Consider the following 18,300-nt stretch of genomic DNA (forward strand, 5'->3'; position numbering starts at 1 on the left):
AAAAAAAAAGTTCAAGGTCAGAAAAACAAAGACAGACTGAGAAACTGATGTTGACTAGAGAAGACTATGAAGACATGATGACCAAATGCATTGTGATATCCTGCATTAGATTCTGGAGCAGAAAAAGGATGTTAGTGGAAAAGCTGATGAAATCTGTATAAAGTCGGTAGTTTAGTTAATAGTAATGTATCAGTGTTAATTTCTTAGTTTTGACAAGTGTAACGTGGTTATGCAAGATATCAACATTAGGGGAAACTGAGTGAAGGATATATGGGAACTGTGTGCACTCCTTTGCAACTCTTCTGTAAACCTAAAACTATTCCTAAGTAAAATTTTTATTAAAAAAAACCACAGGTAATCAACAGCAGTGGATAATCCACAGTTTAATAAGATAGTTGGCCTTGTCACTTCAGATGTATATGCAAAGATTCAAGGAAAAGTTGTAATTTATAATTCATTGTCCACTTGAAAATAAGCCTTTTAGTGGGACATTAGGGTACATATGTTATTTTGTAAATGTGAGACTGTGGAGTGGATGGTAGAACTAGGCTTCCTATAAAAAACTTATGTCCCTGTTATTGTTTCAGATAGCTATACTGAAGAGCAGTGATATTCAAATTAGCTGGAAGATGAATAGAAAGGTCAAATCATTTTTGCAGCTACTGTGAAAAACTTTATAGACACTGCAAATTTGTTTTGTGACACTTTTCCATTTCAGTGTCCCTTTGCAATGTTAGTTCATCTTTATATGATTTAAAAAATATTTTACAAAGAATATAGAAGGATCTGTGAACTTAATGTACAGAATCTTATCATTTTGTCATTTTTGTTTCAGTGTTACTTTATAATAAAGAGATAGAACATTACAGATAAAATTGAGACCTTTGTTACCCCCTTCTCATTTCCCTCTCCCCCAACCACCTGTATTCTGAAGTTGTATGTATCCTTCTAATACATAGTTTAATACATATTTCTCTGTGTATACACAAATAGTATTTTGTGTGATTTAGATATTTACATAATTATTGTGTCAGATTGCAACTTTTTTTATACTTAACATGAGATTTCAATGAGATTTCACTTCTGCTACAATGTGTTTTGTAACACTAGTTAACTCATAAATGATTGGTAGATAGAGGAATAATACCAGGACAATGGGAAAGTTGTGTTAGTTTCTTTTCTAGGTAAGGGGAGCTGTGATAAAGAGTATAGAATTATGATTTCAGCAAGAAAGGGATAGGCTCTCAGCTTGGCTGCTTGCATAGGCAAGAGTTCTTTTGACTCTTAAATAAAACTTTTTGTTTTTGTTAAAATGATTATCTGTTCCTGGGTATTTTCCTCCAAGTTACATAGTCCTAGCATTGTAGGGCTCTTAGCCCCTGGTGCTCACCTCCACTTCTGTCTATGCTGTCTCAGCGTCCACAAGCCAACATTTCCACTTCATTGTTTTTATGCATTTTTAATAGCTCTTAAGGAATCCATCTGTCATAACTGCTTGGGCAGTCTTAAGTTATCGCCCATCTTTCGAGGTTTCAGTTGTTGTTATTTATTTATTTATTTATATTTTTAGTGCTCAGGTTCCAAAGTTTCGTTGGTTTAGAGTGATCTGCTCCAGATCATACTTTTTGCATAATCACGGGTGTTTTTAGTGTTCGGTTTAGAAGTTTTCACATAAGCAGTGGTATTTTAGTGTGTAAATCTTTCAAAATGTTATTGTGTTTAGGAATGCACATTTGGTGGTATCGTAGAAATTCTTTTAGCACTAGTTAATTTTTTAACAGTCATATAGTGTTCCATTGTATGTCTCTACCACATTTTTTGAATATTTAGCACTATTTTCCAATTTTTAGCCATTAAAAACAGTGCTGCAATGAACATCCTTTTGTAGGGTATGTACACAGCTGAGAATTTGCTACATCCTAGAATATGCACATATTCAGCTATACTAGATATTGTCAAATTTCTCATTAAATAATTCTACCAATTTAATCTCCTACCAGTAGTATAAAAAGAGTGCTTTTCTTCCACATTCTCAGTAACATTTCATACCATCAGATTTTCTTTTCTGCTTTTTTTTTTTTTGCTAATTTTACAGATCTGCAGTAGTATCCACCATGTTTCAGTGTTTCATTTTTGTTATTGCTAGTGAAGTTAGGCATCTTTTCACATTTATTGGCCATTTAAATTTCTTTTTATGTACATAGCTTATTCAGATATTTCTTCCATTTTTCCATTGAGTTCTTGCTCATTTTCTCATTGATTTGTAGTAGTTCTTAAGGTGTTATGAATACTAGTCCTTTGTCTTCCTTCTGCTTATGTCTTTTATCCTTCATAAGTGCTTTTTGTGACCTAAGTGTAACTTGGGAGCGGGCAAGGTTTAAAGATACTCTATGTTTTCATTAGTTTTGAAGTTTTGATATTCAGTATATGTCTTTCATCAGTCTTGCTTTTTTGTATATATGTGATTTAGGCACTAATTAAATTTTTTTCACATGAAAAAATATCAAATAGTCTACTTTTCCCTCATAGATTTTTTTTTTGTTTGTGAGGAAGATCAGCCCTGAGCTAACATCCGTGCTAATCCTCCTCTTTTTTGCTGAGGAAGACTGGCCCTGAGCTAACGTCTATTGCCAGTCCTTCTCCTTTTTTTCCCCCAAAGCCCCCATAGATAGTTGTCTGTCATAGCGGCACATCCTTCTAGTTGCTGTATGTGGGACGTGGTCTCAGGATGGCCGGAGACGCGGTGCATCGGTGTGCACCTGGGATCCGAACCCCGGGCCGCCAGCAGCGGAGCTCGAGCACTTAACCGCTAAGCCACGGGGCCGGCCCTTAAATTGATCCTTAAAGATAGGTTAGATGGGGCCGGCCCTTAAATTGATCCTTAAAGATAGGTTAGATGGGGCCAGCCCCTAAATTGATCCTTAAAGATACGTTAGATGGGGCCAGCCCCTAAATTGATCCTTAAAGATAGGTTAGATGGGGCCGGCCCCATGGCTTAGTGGTTAAGTGCTCGAGCTCCGCTGCTGGCGGCCCGGGTTCGGATCCCGGGCATGCACCGACGCACCGCGTCTCCGGCCATGCTGAGACCACGTCCCACATACAGCAACTAGAAGGATGTGCAGCTATGACATACAACTACCTACTGGGGCCTTGGGGGAAAAATAAATAAATAAAATTAAAAAAAAAAAGATAGGTTAGATGAATACTCAGTGTAGTCTGTGTCTGGCAAAAGCACAAGGTGTTTTGTGGTAGAAATAATTAGATGGACTACTTTGGCTGAATGAGAAGTTTTCATATTGGGGTGGTAATGGAGTTTAAGGGCAAAAGTATGGATTAAAACCAATGGTACAGTGCATTTTGAATATCATTTAAAGGTTTTCAAACTATTTAAAAGATAATAGGGAAGTCAGGGTTTTTGGAGACAGGAGAGAGAAGATAGAATGCTTTAACAGATTAATTTGAGTGAGAAGGAAAGGTTTTAAAGAGAGTTGAAGCTATGAAGTATAATAATGGAGACGAGAGTGGTGCAGTGAGAATGGAAATGAAGGGATAGCTAATAGGCTAATAATACTTTTTATTTGTGTTAATACTTTGCATGTTCACACATATTTTTTTTCTCACTTTATTCTGACATCTTTGAAAGTTACATGGGGAATGTCATTCTTGCCCAAAGTCATACTGGTAATAGTGGGGCAAGGATTTTGTGGTAGATAGCTCTATGATAGGCAAATGTCAGGCTATTTTTAGATGAGAAATGTAGTATATATGGTATGTGCTGGTTGTTAGAGAAATGTGGTCATTTTGTTACGTTCTTTGCTTTTGAAAATCTAAGGACAGAGATACGAATCTTAGCTGTTGAAATTCCCCAGTAGCGTCAGCATAGTTAAAGATGTTAGAATTATAAAATTAAAAAGTGCTTGTGATAACCTAATTTAGAATTGACCCTGGAAAAAGAAAAAACTGCTTCCTCAAATTGCATTTTTATGGAAACGAACTTTTTTTTTTTCCAAAATGAAACGAGAGATTTTAGAAAAAGGCATTTGACATTAAGTGCATTTCAGAGTCTAAAGATGGAATGGAAATATGTGAAAAATGTAAAAATAATAAGGTATTTAGAAAATAAAGCAGGGCTTACAATGCTCATGTAAAGTTTTCTGTAGGTAACTTTATAAAATGGAATCAATCAGTTTCATTCATGTTCTTCTACTGACTCCATTTCTAGAAATTCTGCTGAAAAACAAGGTTTTGTTATACAGGTTAAGGAAATTAGAAGGCGGCTCAGGGTATTAGTCAGAATACGATAGCTTACACTATAATACCAACATCAAAATCTCAGTGGTGGCATAAAATAATGAAAGAGTACATCTTTTCATGCAGAATTTATTGTAGTCCAGCTAGTGAGTTATGTTAAATAAGAGTAAAATAAGAGATTTTTTTCTACATTGCAAATAAGTTTAACAGCAACTTTAGCACCAATTAAGGGATACTTCTCAGTAGGCTTTCTTTGCAGCATGTGCTTTTCGTCAGCCACATGTCTCTTGCAGCAGTTAGAGCAGGGCTTTCAATTTTATTTAGATAATGGGTCTATTCAATATCCTTGTTCTCTAGGTATCCTCTCTTGAGCTGTTTTTTAATAAGATCAGTAGCAATACTGTGGCATATCGTCCTCTATACCCTGCCTCTCAATTGTTTTATTCTTTTCTGTTTGCCATTCATTCATTTGTTCAAATATCTACTGAGGTTCTGTGTGCTAGGACTTTTTATAGATACTAGGGACACAATGGTGAATAACACAGATAAGGTCTCTCCTCTTTATAAGCTTATATTGTAATGGTGGGGGGTCAACAAAAATATGAAAAAATAAATGAATAAGACGAAGGTCATTTTTAATAGTCATGAGTGCTTTGAAAGAAAAAAAATGAGTGGTGGGGGCTGGAAAATGCCATTGATACTTTGAGCTGGGTGTTCTTGGATAGCATCTCGAAGGTTATTTGGGCAATAAAACACAGAAGGGTGTAGAGGAGATAAGGAACAAATTCCCTTTGAGAAGGATCCCTGAAATTAGAGGAAGGTAGGCTCAATGTGATGGTTGCTGTTGCCAACTACCGTACTAGAGCTACTTCAAGAAGAGAGCATGGCGTTGTGAAAGGAACATGGCCTTTGAAGTCAGGATGTGTAGATCTCTATTTGACTTCTTAACCCCTCCCCCCATACCCAATCACACACCTACTGTGTGTTCTTCCTAAAGATGCTTCACTCTAGAGCATATGTAAAAGTGGGGAATCCCACCTGGTTGGGTTGTTGGTAGGAATTAGATTTTGTCTGTATATGCTTTGTATGTAGATATGTCAGATTTTATTTTATACGGTTATTTTCTTTCTCAGGAACTGCCCATCCATTTCAAAGGGGAAATCAGATGCAAATCAACTAAATTGTTAATTTAATCAATAAATGGGTGTTTTTTTCAGTGCCTGCATATGTCAGGTGCTGTTAAATGTTAATACTAATAAAGTAGGTAAATAAAGTAGAACTTTTCTAATTGCCCTTTAAAAAAAGTTAGTAGTTTTTAAGGAAGGACAAAAATAAAAAGGAGAGTAGTTAAAAGGAGAAAATATGGGACAAACTGTTAGCCTGATCAGCGTATTTCCATTTCCCTAAACCAAATCTGTAGTCTTGGTGGTCATAGTGGTGGTGGAACCAATCAAATCTTATTTAAAAGTGGGCCAACTGGATGAGAAGCTGGACAATGAAAAAGCTTTTAGTGTGTCAGGATTTGTGTAAGCTCTAGCTCCTCAGGGTAAAACTAATTTTGATAGGTCTTTTCTGTGGAACTGAAGTCTTATATTTAGAAAAATGATCTGTGGAAATGATTGTTTGTTGAGTTCTTTGGAATGGAAAAGGTAGTTCTTTGAAGATGAGGGGGCTAAAATAAAATGCCTTTGGAAAGTTGGTTCGATTACTGAAAAAGGAGAGAAAGCAGACATCTATGAGGACTTGTTATTAAAAGCTGAGGATTTGTGTTCAAGTCCTGGTAGAAGTATTAGTGGTAAAAATATTTTAAAAAATCAGAATATTGGTTGAGGACCTTGGATCTAAATCTAAGCTTTATTTTACTCAAGAGGGAACCTGTGCTGAAAAAAGAAAAATGAGTTAACTCCAAGGCCAGCCAGTTTCTCACCCAGCAGTAACAAGGAACTCCTCGTTACTGCTGGGTTAGGTGCGAGTTCAGGTTCCATTAGGTTTTGACTGATAACCCTCCTTGCTGGAAGGGCAGGTGTGCCTCATTAGTTCTGCCTTGTGGCCTCCACTGACAGTAGGGGGAGAGGGGTCTCATTCCCACCTGCTGGGGAGGAAAGTCCCAGCTCTCCACTTGGCCTTCTCTGACACACCCAGGCTAAGGATATGGTTTTCTGTGGTATTTGACAGCAGTAGAGTGGTTATTGTTTAAGAGCTTTCTTTCTTGCTAGCCTACCCTTTTCTTGGTCCTTTGGCTAGAAAGAGCAGACATTTGGTAGAGCTTTCTTCTCTGCTTATGAGCATTTCCAGGTTGCCAGCTTTTCTAGTACCAAATCTGGAATATATGAGGCAAAGAGAAAACCCAGCGAACTCATTAACCAGGTTCTGAGGAACCTGTTCTCTGGCTGGTCTACCTTCTTTTCTCCAACTTTCAGAATATTTTTATCTATTTCTTTTTAATATATAATGTCCAGAGTTTTTAACTGAACTTAGTGGGAGGAATAGGGAATAGTACATCTATTCCGTCTCTCCGTAAGGGGAAATCTAGACGGTGATGCATTTTATTAGAGATTGTAAGAACACATCCGTAACAGTCTAAAAACTTATTATATGGAAGAGTTTCTCCTTTTATTTTATTTTTATTTTTTTTTTTTTAAAGATTTTATTTATTTTTATTTTTCCCCCCAAAGCCCCAGTGGATAGTTGTGTGTCGTAGCTGCACATCCTTCTAGTTGCTGTACGTGGGACTCGGCCTCAGGATGAACGGAGAAGTGGTGCCTCGATGCGCACCCGGGATCCGAACCCGGGCCACCAGCATCGCAGCGCGCGCACTTAACCACCAAGCCACAGGGCCGGCCCTCCTTTTAGAAGTGGTGTAAAAATAGCTGTTTCTTCTTAAGCTGCTGTTAAAAAGCTGGTGTTCAGAAAAATATAACATTAGTTACCATTAACATAAGAATAGATTAGCATTCAGTAAAAAGGTAATAAGCATAGTTGATACCCTTTATTTTCTTTTAAGTTATGACTCGCTTCTGAAGGTTAAGATAACACATGAAAGTAGCTAAGAGTGCACTTGACTAGTTATAGGCATTTAATACATGTTAGTGGACTCTGTTCACTGATGAGCTTCATATATGGTAGAGTGCATAGTCTGATCACCTGTGTGAGTCAGAGGAGGCTGGGGAGGAGGAGGGGAGGAGCACTACTGTAGAAGGCACACTTGGTAGTTTCACAAGGGCTGAAGCAGAGGCGGTTATGGAGAAAGCAAAGAAATATCGGTGAAATAAGCTATTAAAAGAGGGTAACAGAAAGATCTTTATTAGTTGTACTTAAAGAGTATTAGCAGGACAGTATTTATGGATGGCGGATGCTAATCTGCGAGCCTCAAAGCAGCTTTCTTGTGTGAGCTCTATACTGATCCTGGAGGTGCTACGGGTTATTATATGAGCTGTTATTGTTGTGATGTTTTTACTTTAGTGCTTTAAAAAATAAGGGCATATGTTCACAGAAGATGATTCAAGTGCTGGTAAGTGAATTTCTCTTCCTTATTATTATTTTTTTTTAATAATTTTATTTATTTATTTATTTTTCCCCCAAAGCCCCAGTAGATAGTTGCATGTCACAGTTGCACATCCTTCTAGTTGCTGTATGTGGGATGCAGCCTCAGCATGGCCGGAGAAGCAGTGCGTCGGTGCGCGCCCGGGATCTGAACCCCGGCCGCCAGCAGCGGAGTGCACGCACTTAACCACTAAGCCATGGGGCCGGCCTCTCTTCCTTATATTTTTAAATTTAAAATGAAATTTTGATCACTTTTGAAGAGTTCTTGGAGCTTGATAAAATGTTTTAGACTTTTTGATATAATAAGGAACACGGAAACAAAAGTTACTCACATGTAAGTATTTTAGGAAGTTGACAAGTGAATAAAAATCATTTGGATTTTTTTTCTATGTTTAGACTTAAAGTTCTGGCAATTCTTTTTTTCTATTTAGGAAAATGATTTAAATCATTGAATCTGCTTTTTTAAAATAATTAGGCAGTTTGACAACTTATCTTGCATTTAAAAATGTTTGTCATCATTTTATTTCTAGATTCCATAGGTTAAATGGTTAAGTAGACATTAGATCTTTAAATGTATTTAAAATCTTTTTAAAAGCTGCTTTTAAAGAAAAATTAAATAGCAATGTGGGGAAATAGATGGTGATCTGATATACATTGCTGTTTGGAAGGGTCTCAGTGATGTTTTTGTTTTTAAATATCACATTCTTTTTCTAGAAGAATGCTGATTTAGTTTTTAAATCTGTTGGTATTCTACTGTTCCCATAAGCAGAATTATTATTTGAATGAAGGACATGACAGTTTGATTTTTTGTGACCTTTATTTTTTTGAATCCTTTATGCAAACTGTTATTTAGTTTGCTTAGATAAATATCAGTGATGTTTTCAAGCATTAGGAGATGTATTGCTGAGTTTAATAGAACAGTTCAGGAAGCTAGCTTTATATCAGAAGAACATTTGGTGTTTGATTTACTTTCATTAATTGGAAACACATTAGAGTGGAAAACAACTCTAGATATCAGAATACTAGATGGAGGATGACTTTACTTGCTTAATGGGAATTAGGATAAAAACAACAGATGAAATGTCAAAGTTGTGTATAGTCATTTATGATACATCATAGTACATTTTCTATTACATACTGTAAAACATTACATAGTGATTAAGAACAATTTGTTCTGTGACTTGGGTTATTTTTGATAATATTCTGAATGTCATAGAGACTGTATTCACTGAATTAGAGAAATAGTTCTGTACAGGTAATGCTAGAAAAGATGTGTAAGGATTTAAATTTAGTAATGTGTGCTCACACAACTAAGACCTTCCTCTAAGTACTGTAGAACAGTTTGACTTATAGCACTGTTATTTGTGGGCACACTAGATTTTTCATTAAAAAAAATCACTGAAGTAATACATGTTGAAACAAAATTTAAGCAGTATAGAAGTATCTATTGTGGAGAGTACATTTCTTTCCTGTTTATAACACTCCTTCAGCCTCCTTGCACTTTGAGGAATTTGGTAGATACCTTATTGACTGTTTTCTAAGAATATCTTTTAAACTGAATTATTTGTATCCCTTTCCCCCATTATATTCTGTTTTTTACACCGTAAATTTAAATTCAAGACATTATTATATAAATCATGTTAATGTTTACCCAAGACTTACCTGGAAAGTTAAATTCTAATTTTTTCCCCTTAAGGAATTAATAAATTTTGTTTCTGCTAAGGTATTTCAAGTTGTAGAAATAATTTAAACCACAAAAGCTTGAGTGCCAGACCTGGGATTTCTCCCAGTCTTACTCTTTGGGTCAACACTCATTGCCTGCTTGTCAGTGTCATCTGTGGCCTCAAGGAGTCTAGCAGCTTTGAGCGAAGGATATCCATGTAGGCCTGATGTCTTTTGAGTCATAGATACACTAGCCCTCATTCCCTGCAGTTCTTATCCTGAAACCCCTTCATCTTAGGGCTGAAAGCACAAATAACATTTTTTAAATTAACAAAACTAGTATGAAAAATGTCACCATTATAAATTATTGGGGTATTTTCAGTCCGTTTTACGCTGTGGTATGTCTGAAAGAATATGGGTAAAAGAAGAGTTCTTTATTTAGTGTTTATCCCACTCTACTTCACTTGGCTCTCATTAACATTCTTGTGATAGGAAAAGGGAAGGAGTAGGATGCCACTGACAATGACTGTACATAACTTTTTCCCTGTCTTTTCCTACTTTTGCCTTTTCCAAATGGGGGAGGGGCTGTTGAAATAGGGAGGCCCTTTGTCCATACGGGAGAGACAACAATTATGTGGAGAATAGCATCTTTGGGGGAGAGAGTAAGTTTAGAAACTTTCAAAATAGTCCTGCTATATTATGTCTGTCATTGTTGTTTCCCTTGACGATTTTGATATATTTGCACTCAGAAGGTACATTTTGGTTTCATATTAAGGAGATTTTTCTCCTGTTAGTCATTTTATTTTGGACTTGAGGGCTTTTTGTGAATATCCAGTTTAATCATAATAAAAAGGAAAATCTAATGACTTGAAGTAGTTCCTTCTGGATCATTCCTTATATACTATGACTTAATTCCAAAAAAACAAAATAAAAACTTTAGTAATGGGGTAAAGCATTTTGTTAGATTGGAAACCTAATTTTTCAAATATGGGTCTATTGTTGACTCAGTCAAAGCTAAAACAGTGGATGTGTACCAAATAAACATTTTTTTTCTTTTGTGAGGAAGATCAGCCCTGAGCTACCATCTGATGCCAATCCTCCTCTTTTTTCTGAGGAAGACTGGCCCTGAGTTCACATCTGTGCCCGTATTCCTCTACTTTATATGGGGCGCCGCTGCAACATGGCTCAACAAGCGGTGCGTCAGTGTGCCCCGGGAGCCCGGGATCTGAACCAGCGAACCCCGGGCCGCTGCAGTGGAGCGTGCGCACTTAACCGCCTGGGCCACTGGTCCGGCCCCCAAATAAACTTTTAATTCTGCTTATTTTCCTGATTCTTTAGTGATATCACTTTTCTATATATTCTGACACGCTTCTGTAAAGTTGGAGGTACTAGTTCTATGTAACACTTTTGGAAATCATGAATGTTAAAAATAATTAAGTATGTTTCTTAGATTTCAATTAGCGTAAGCAGAACAGTAACTCTCTTTAGAAATTTGGTGATTAAATAACCTGTCTCTTTCGTTTGAGAGGTAAAAAGAAGCTCTTGCCCTCTATTCTGGTTTTTATTATTCTTTGTGACCTTTGATTCTATGATATAGAAGTTAATTGCTTTCTATTTTTAGATCATGATGGTGCACTGGACATGATCAGATAACCAAATTATTATATAGATATATTACAACATGAAGGAGTGGTTTGTGAATTTTGGTGATTATCTTTTAAGTTACCTGTTTTTGGTTAGTGTAGTCAAGAGTTAAGTATGTTTAATTACTTTAATAGATTAAGAATAACTATCTGCTTCCCAACCTTTTTAGCTCCCCCTCATTTGCTTGTATTTCTCATCTTCCTTTAATTTGCTACTTCCTACTCCTTATCTATGAAACAAAACCAATCAATATAGTACATTCTTATCTATATGGAGATTATCCTAGTTGTATTTTTTTCTTGGCCAGTTTGTATTGACATTACCTATCGTCTAGGAGATTTCTCTCATTTGTAGATTGAAATTCAGAGTTTTTCTGAGTTTGCTTTGTATGTATGTGATACTCTTTAAGTGACAACTCTTTTTTTACTGAATCTTCTGGAGTCATTTTCAAAGTCAGGAAAGGAAGCGAAGTTGGTAGAAAATAGATGCTACAATGTTAATATATGTTTTATTTACTGGCTGATTAGGTAAAAGGAAGTAAAGGACAGAAGAGAGAAGAAACACTGGAAGCCTTACTAACACATCATAGGTACTCAATAAAATTTGTTATTGAAGATGATATCCAAAGAGTGGTTTGGCGGCACTGTGTGTCCATGAACTAGGGAAGAGAGTAGGTTGGTGAGAGTGTGTCTGTGTGTATCTGGTGGTGGTAGATTGTAGTAGGCAGAAGTTCCAGAGGAGGAGGAGGTGGAGCTCAAAGCCAACTTTACCTTATTTGTAATTTTGCTTAGAGCCTTGAGGTTACTTGGGACTTGTGATAATATCTTAGTTGGCACTTGATGTTTGGAAGGCTGTAAACCTGTGTTTTCCCTATTCGGTGTAGACTGTATATATTTTTTCTTTGCTTCTTCTCTTTCCTTTTGTCCTCAGAAGATTTATTATATCTAATATTCATGGATGTGAATGTCTCAGAATATTGAATATCCTTAAAATGTTTCTAGATCTTGAGCAGTATGTTGTAAATCAATTTTTTTAGAAATGAGAAACGTTGTCTCAATTAATATATCATAATTATTCATATGGTAAATTTTTATTAAAAGAACACAAATACCCAAAATTACATAGCGAGTGAACAGGATAGAACCAAGATTTATACCCAGGTCATCTGTCTCCTGAACCTGTGCTCTTACTCCCATTTGGTCAAATTGGAGTTGCTTTCCTAGAGGAACAAGATTTGGATGTGAAGCCAAGTTCTTGGTCTCCTATACTAGAAAGCAACAATAGCTCTCAGACATATGACTTTTTATTTTTTTAAATGTAGGTAGCTCATGAGACAGGAGAATCCAAAATAAATATTCTTTGGCTTGTTGATGTTGTCACTACAAGTCTTTACATAGATGTAATGTTTTCATTAGTTTGAAAAATATTTAGTGCAGTCTGAAAACTGAGGTTTTCAGTTGTTGACATGTCAAGTATTATTAGTAGCAGTTTGAAGTATTTTTCCTTAAGTGCATTACCAATAAAAATGAAGCAGTCTACAGTGTGAAATATTTTGTCTTCTATGATTTGTACTTTAATAGTTTTTCACAATTATTCAACAACTTAATAGCTTTCCCAAAATGAAAAACTTTTTTTCTGATTGCAAAATGATACACGTTGTTATAAAAACAAAACAAGCATCAAATGCTTCTAAACAGTATAAATAAGTCAAAAATCATCTGAAATCCTACCAACTGGAGAGTAACAACTGGTTAACATTGTGGTAGACATTAACACCTGGAGATACAAATTCCTTGTTAACCTTATATGTAAAAAATATCTTCTGGTTAATGATTTGCTTCTTTTTCATGGTTACTTTTAATAAACAGAAATTGTTAATTTTAATATCAAATGTGTGAGGTAGGAATCCAATTTCATTTCCTACTCCCTAAATATGGAGCATTAGTTTTACAAACACTATATATTTTAAGATTCAATTTTTTCCTCACTTTTTATTTGTTATAAATCAAGTTTGTCTGTTTATAGAGTCTCTATTTTGTTTCATTCATCAGTATGTCTGTTTTTATGCCAGTTTCCACACTGTGTAATTTATAGTATCATATAGTTTTTCTTTATATCTAAGTTAAAAAAAATGTCTCCTTACTTTCTTTTCCCTGAAATATTCTGGCTAATCTTGGCCTTTTGTTTTTCTGTACAAATTTAGAACCAGTTTATTAAATTGCTCTCCCAAATCTATGATATATTTACTGGAATTGCATTGTATCATTACATCATTTTTAGGGAGAGTTGATGTCTTTGTGATACTGAGTTTTCAATCACCGAACATGGCATGACTTTCCGTTCATTTGTCGTCTTTTAAGTCTTTGAATAAAATTTCATAGTTCTTTTCGTGAAGGTTTGCATGTTTTCTGTTAGATCTATGACTTAGAACAGAGTTCATCAAACTACAGCCCATGGGCCATATCTGAACATCACCTGTTTTTGTAATGTCCGTGAGCTGAGAATGCTAGCTACAAATTTTATAAACGGTTGGGGAAAATCAACAGAAGAACAATATTGAGTGTGAAAATTATATGAAATTGAAATTTTAGTGTCTATAAGTAAAGTTTTGTTGGAGCATAACTATGTTTATTCAAGTATGTGACTGCTTTTGCACTACAAATGACAGCGTTCATTGTTGCAAGAGATCGTGTGGCCCACAAATCCTAAAATATTTTACTATTTTAGTCTCTTTGTAGAAAAAGTTTGCCTATCCCTGACTTAGAATTATTGTTTGTCTTATTGTTTGTTTATGTATCTCAGGGTTTCTTTGTGTGTTGGGTGGAGGTGATGTTTCAGCCTCCATTTCTTTTCTCCATCTCCAGTTCCGATAAGACTTAAACTCATAATGAGTCACTGTTACCAGAGTGTGTTGTATTCTTTAGATATGTGTGGTCAGAGAAAAAGGTTGAAAACTGTTGATATCATGTTTTATATAATAATCACTATAGCTGTTTTTTGGTATTTTACATTTGAGAATTTAATAAAATATAACTTAATTTGCCTGTTTACTGATTTCTCCTTTTATAGGAAATTAAGAGAGAGACAGAATCCAAGGATGACAATTTGCCCATCAAACGGGAAAGACATGGAAATGTAGCCAGTCTTGTACAACGAATAAGCACCTATGGACTTCCAGCTGGAGGAATTCAGCCACATCCACAAACCAAAAACATTAAGAAGAGTATGTAAATAATTCCTTTCTGGTTTAATTGAATCAAAATAGAAGGATGTTATATAACTGTTCATTAATTATGTTAAGAAAAATCAGCTCAACTTTTTGCAGCAGATTGCAGAAACTTCCTCCTTACTCTCATGTTACTAGTTATTGGCCCATGTAGGCAATCTTCCTATGATAATCCAGCATGAGCTACTGACAACTGTCTATAGGAATTATAAATTAAAATATGAGGCTTCGTTTTCTTGTTAATCTTGCAAGCTCTGTTGAATAGTTAGCACTTTGCCTTTATTATAATATAATTTATTTAATGGGATGCTAAAATGTCTGCTCATCCTTAAGCAGTATAGATACAAGAATTTTATAGTACGTTTTCTTTAATGGTTAGACATCTGAATGTATACATTGTTTTCCAAGGTGATTGGCCCAGCAGAGTACCTTTTTTAAAGTATTTGGTACTCTGTAAATATGTTGGGAGAACAGTCTAACGTAGAGGGAGAGCACCACATTTGAAATCAGACGTGAGTTTGAGTTCATCTTATGACCTTAGATCGTTTGAACTCTTGAGTTTTAATTTGCTGCTGATGAGAAAGTGGTAAAAAGACAGGTGATATTGCTGTTCTCAGAGAGCTTATAGAGTTTGGAAGGACTTATTAAAAAGGTATTAGACATTAAACATGTACAAAGAAGTACAACATTTATGAGAACAGATAGTGTTTTAACATAGTAAAACCTGAAGCTCCTTGATATTGAATACTAATTATTGTGTTCAGTTTGATTTAATAAGTAGTAAATGAGTATTTAACCACATTTATCTTAGATCAACGTCTTTGATATTGTGGTCTGTAAATCCCTTGTGGTACCAAATAGTCTACAGTAGTAAAATTTTGTTTATTTATATTTCACAAATGTAAGACTATTTATGATTTTCAAAGAGTGTCCTTATATCTCATCCTGTTACTTTCTATGCTACTGTATGTGAAGTTTGGGGAAACCTTTACTTTCTGGGTTATATCAACCTTTGATTATTTTCATAAAATAAAAACAGACTTGCATAAAAATGAAACATTTCATGACACTGATACAGACCAATTAAAGAGTTCTACATGTTCTTTGTTTCCTAGTAAATGCACTGTACAAAAAATGTTTAGGGGCTGGCCCTGTGGCGTAGCAGTTAAGCTCGTGCTCTCCGCTTCCACGGCCTGGCGTTCGCAGGTTCGGATCCCAGGTGTGGACTGACGTGCCACTTGTCAAGCCATGCTGTGGTGGCGTCCCATATAAAGTAGAGGAAGATAGGCACACTAGCCCAGGGCTAATCTTCCTCACAAAAAAATAAATAAATAAAAAAAGTTTAGGTATTACCCATACTGCTTTCAGCCTGCTGTCTGAAGGTGGACAGTTTCATTAGTTCTAATTGTCCTGGACGCTGAAACTCTGTTTGGAGATTGAGGGACAGATAACAGAAAGTGTGCCCACATCCTACAGGTGAACTTTTATATAGAATTTCTGTGCACAGGGAGAGTTTTTAGGCCCATGGAAGGGTTATTTATGACCTCTGCCTATTGTAAAATCCATTTACCACTTTCTTTAGCTTTACTGAGCTATAAAGGGACAAGTTTCTTTCTTAAGTAGAGGCTAGACAGAGGGCTTCAAGATTATGAATATTTTATTCATAATATAAAATCTCCTAATAGGAAAGGACACATGAGTTTTGCTTTCCTCAAGAACACTGGTCATAATTCTTTTTCTTGTAAGAAGGAAAACCCATTATGTAGTTGCTGCCAGAAGGCTTAGGCTTTTTTTCCTAAGGATCTCCTCCATAACTTCTTTTCAAGTGCATGTGCTGCAAGGACTAAATTGGTCATTTGTTGCTAGCTAACATTTAAAACAGGATGCAGGTTGTTTTTGCTTTTAGATTGCTTTTCCAGGAAAAGCAAGCTAATGTTTTTTTTAAATCTGATTTTTATTTTGTTGCTATTAGTTTGCATCATATCCTTAATTCACAAAATAGACCAGTTATTCAAAAGTGGTTAATTGTAATTTTAAATAGTAGTGGATACTATTAACTGATACTATTATTAAAAAAAAAAACCTTAAAACTATTGTAAAAGTTGATAATGATAAACACTGCAGTGTGACTGTTGAATTTAAATCTCTGTGTACCAAGAGAAGTGAATCTGCATCTGTGTTGAATTGTGTCTAAACGACTAAAAAGGAGACATTCAAATAGATAGTATGATGTTAAAGATCTGGAAACTGGACTTGTTAGCTCTTTTTCTCTAGTCTCTAAAGCCAAAAAAGTGTTGGCTTTTTTGTGAAGTCTAGTCAGGAAGCCATTGAAACTTCTGCTATTGCATGTAAGTTAAGCATGATAACTTCTTTGGAAAGACAGGTATTTTCTAGAGTGGGCACAGAATAATGTTTTCCGGGACAAAGTTGACTACTGTAAGTTGCTGAAGTTCTAGAAGAGAACAAATTTACACTTCCTATAGCAAAAACAGGTACAAGTCACGTTACTGCTGAGACCCTTGTAAAATCAGGCACAAAGATAATGGTGTAGAGTATTTTACTTACAGAGTAAAGAATTGACATCTTTCAGCATCACAACTCTATATAACATTCAATGTGGAATATTAGTAGATATTTCACTTTACATTTGGAAAAAATTGTTTCCAGATGTGAATCTGCTCTTGGCATGTGAGGGAAGACACCAGTGCTTGTAACTTTGTTTTCCTTATTAGTGGAAACTCATGCTGCAGAAGTGATTTTTCATCTAGTTAATAATTATTTTGAATGTAAAAGATACATTTCAATTGATACTGATAGATCACTGGTAGTTGTACCGAAAGAAATGATGTTGCTACATGAAAAGTTAGTTGACTAGCATGTCATTCTACATAGTGTTGCATTTCCAGAAAACAGTTGGCAGCACCTGGTGTGCCTCCTGATTTTGAGTCAGTGCTGAAGAAAATAGTGAAAATTCTGAATACTGTTAAAATATAGTCACTGACTATCCATCCTTACATTATACATTAAAAAAAAATGGGCATGGGGCTGGCCCTGTGGCTTAGCAGTTAAGTGCGCGCGCTCCGCTACTGGCAGCTCCGGTTCGGATCCCGGGCATGCCCCGACGCACCGCTTGTCTGGCCATGCTGAGGCCGCGTCTCACATACAGCAACTAGAAGGATGTGCAGCTATGACATACAACTATCTACTGGGGTTTTGGGGAGAAAAAGGGAAAAAAAAAAGGAGGAGAATTGGCAATAGATGTTAGTTCAGGGCCGGTCTTCCTCAGCAAAAAGAGGAGGATTGGCATGGATGTTAGCTCAGGGTGATCTTCCTCCCCCCAAAAAAAAAAAAAAAAAAATGGGCATATTAGTTCAGGCTCTGCTCTTTGACATTAAAATATTCTGACTCATAGGAGAAAAAGACTCACTCAAATGAGTCCTCCCCAGCTGCAGCCTGTCTTTGAAAAATTTAAAGTCGTACAGAAAAGTTGAAAGAATAATTGTGCAGTGAACATAGTTCGCTGTTAACATTTGTCACATTGGCTTTATCTATATACATATACAAATACGTTTTTTAAATGAATCAGTTGAAAGTACATTGTAGACATGATAACTTCACCCCAATCACATAAGTTTTTCTTCATGGTGGTGATAGTGCTAATATTTTCTAAGATTTTGATTGTCTTTGTCACATAGTATATCTCAACACTATAGCTAGAATCTTGACCAGCTTGAATCTTTCATTTATAATGGCCTAAGTATTAGGATTTTTTTATTGCTAAGGATATGAAAGAATTTTTAAAGAAGATTCAACCATATAGCAAATGGCTCAGTCACTGTTTCTTAACATTTGATGATTTTCTTTGCTTACTGGAGAAAGAAATTGATTGAAAAAATTTTTGATATTAGAAAAATTTAAATGCTATAATAAAACTTGAAGGTACACTTTTCAGAACCACATGGAACCAAAAGTGG

General features: G+C 35.6%; 1 protein-coding gene across 2 annotated transcripts in view; it reads left to right on the plus strand.

Moving 5' to 3' along the window:
- CD2AP (CD2 associated protein) overlaps positions 1 to 18,300 on the plus strand; it is a 139,380-nt gene that overhangs the window by 45,658 nt on the left and 75,422 nt on the right. For both annotated transcript variants that reach the window (XM_087438688.1, XM_087438689.1), the window contains exon 3: positions 14,170 to 14,323. In XM_087438688.1, the coding sequence (XP_087294814.1) occupies positions 14,170 to 14,323 (154 nt within the window). The remainder of the gene's footprint in view (positions 1 to 14,169; positions 14,324 to 18,300) is intronic.

Source organism: Ceratotherium simum, chromosome 13 (assembly GCF_057802395.1).
Source record: "Ceratotherium simum simum isolate JZ-2026a chromosome 13, ASM5780239v1, whole genome shotgun sequence".
NCBI lineage: Eukaryota > Metazoa > Chordata > Mammalia > Perissodactyla > Rhinocerotidae > Ceratotherium > Ceratotherium simum.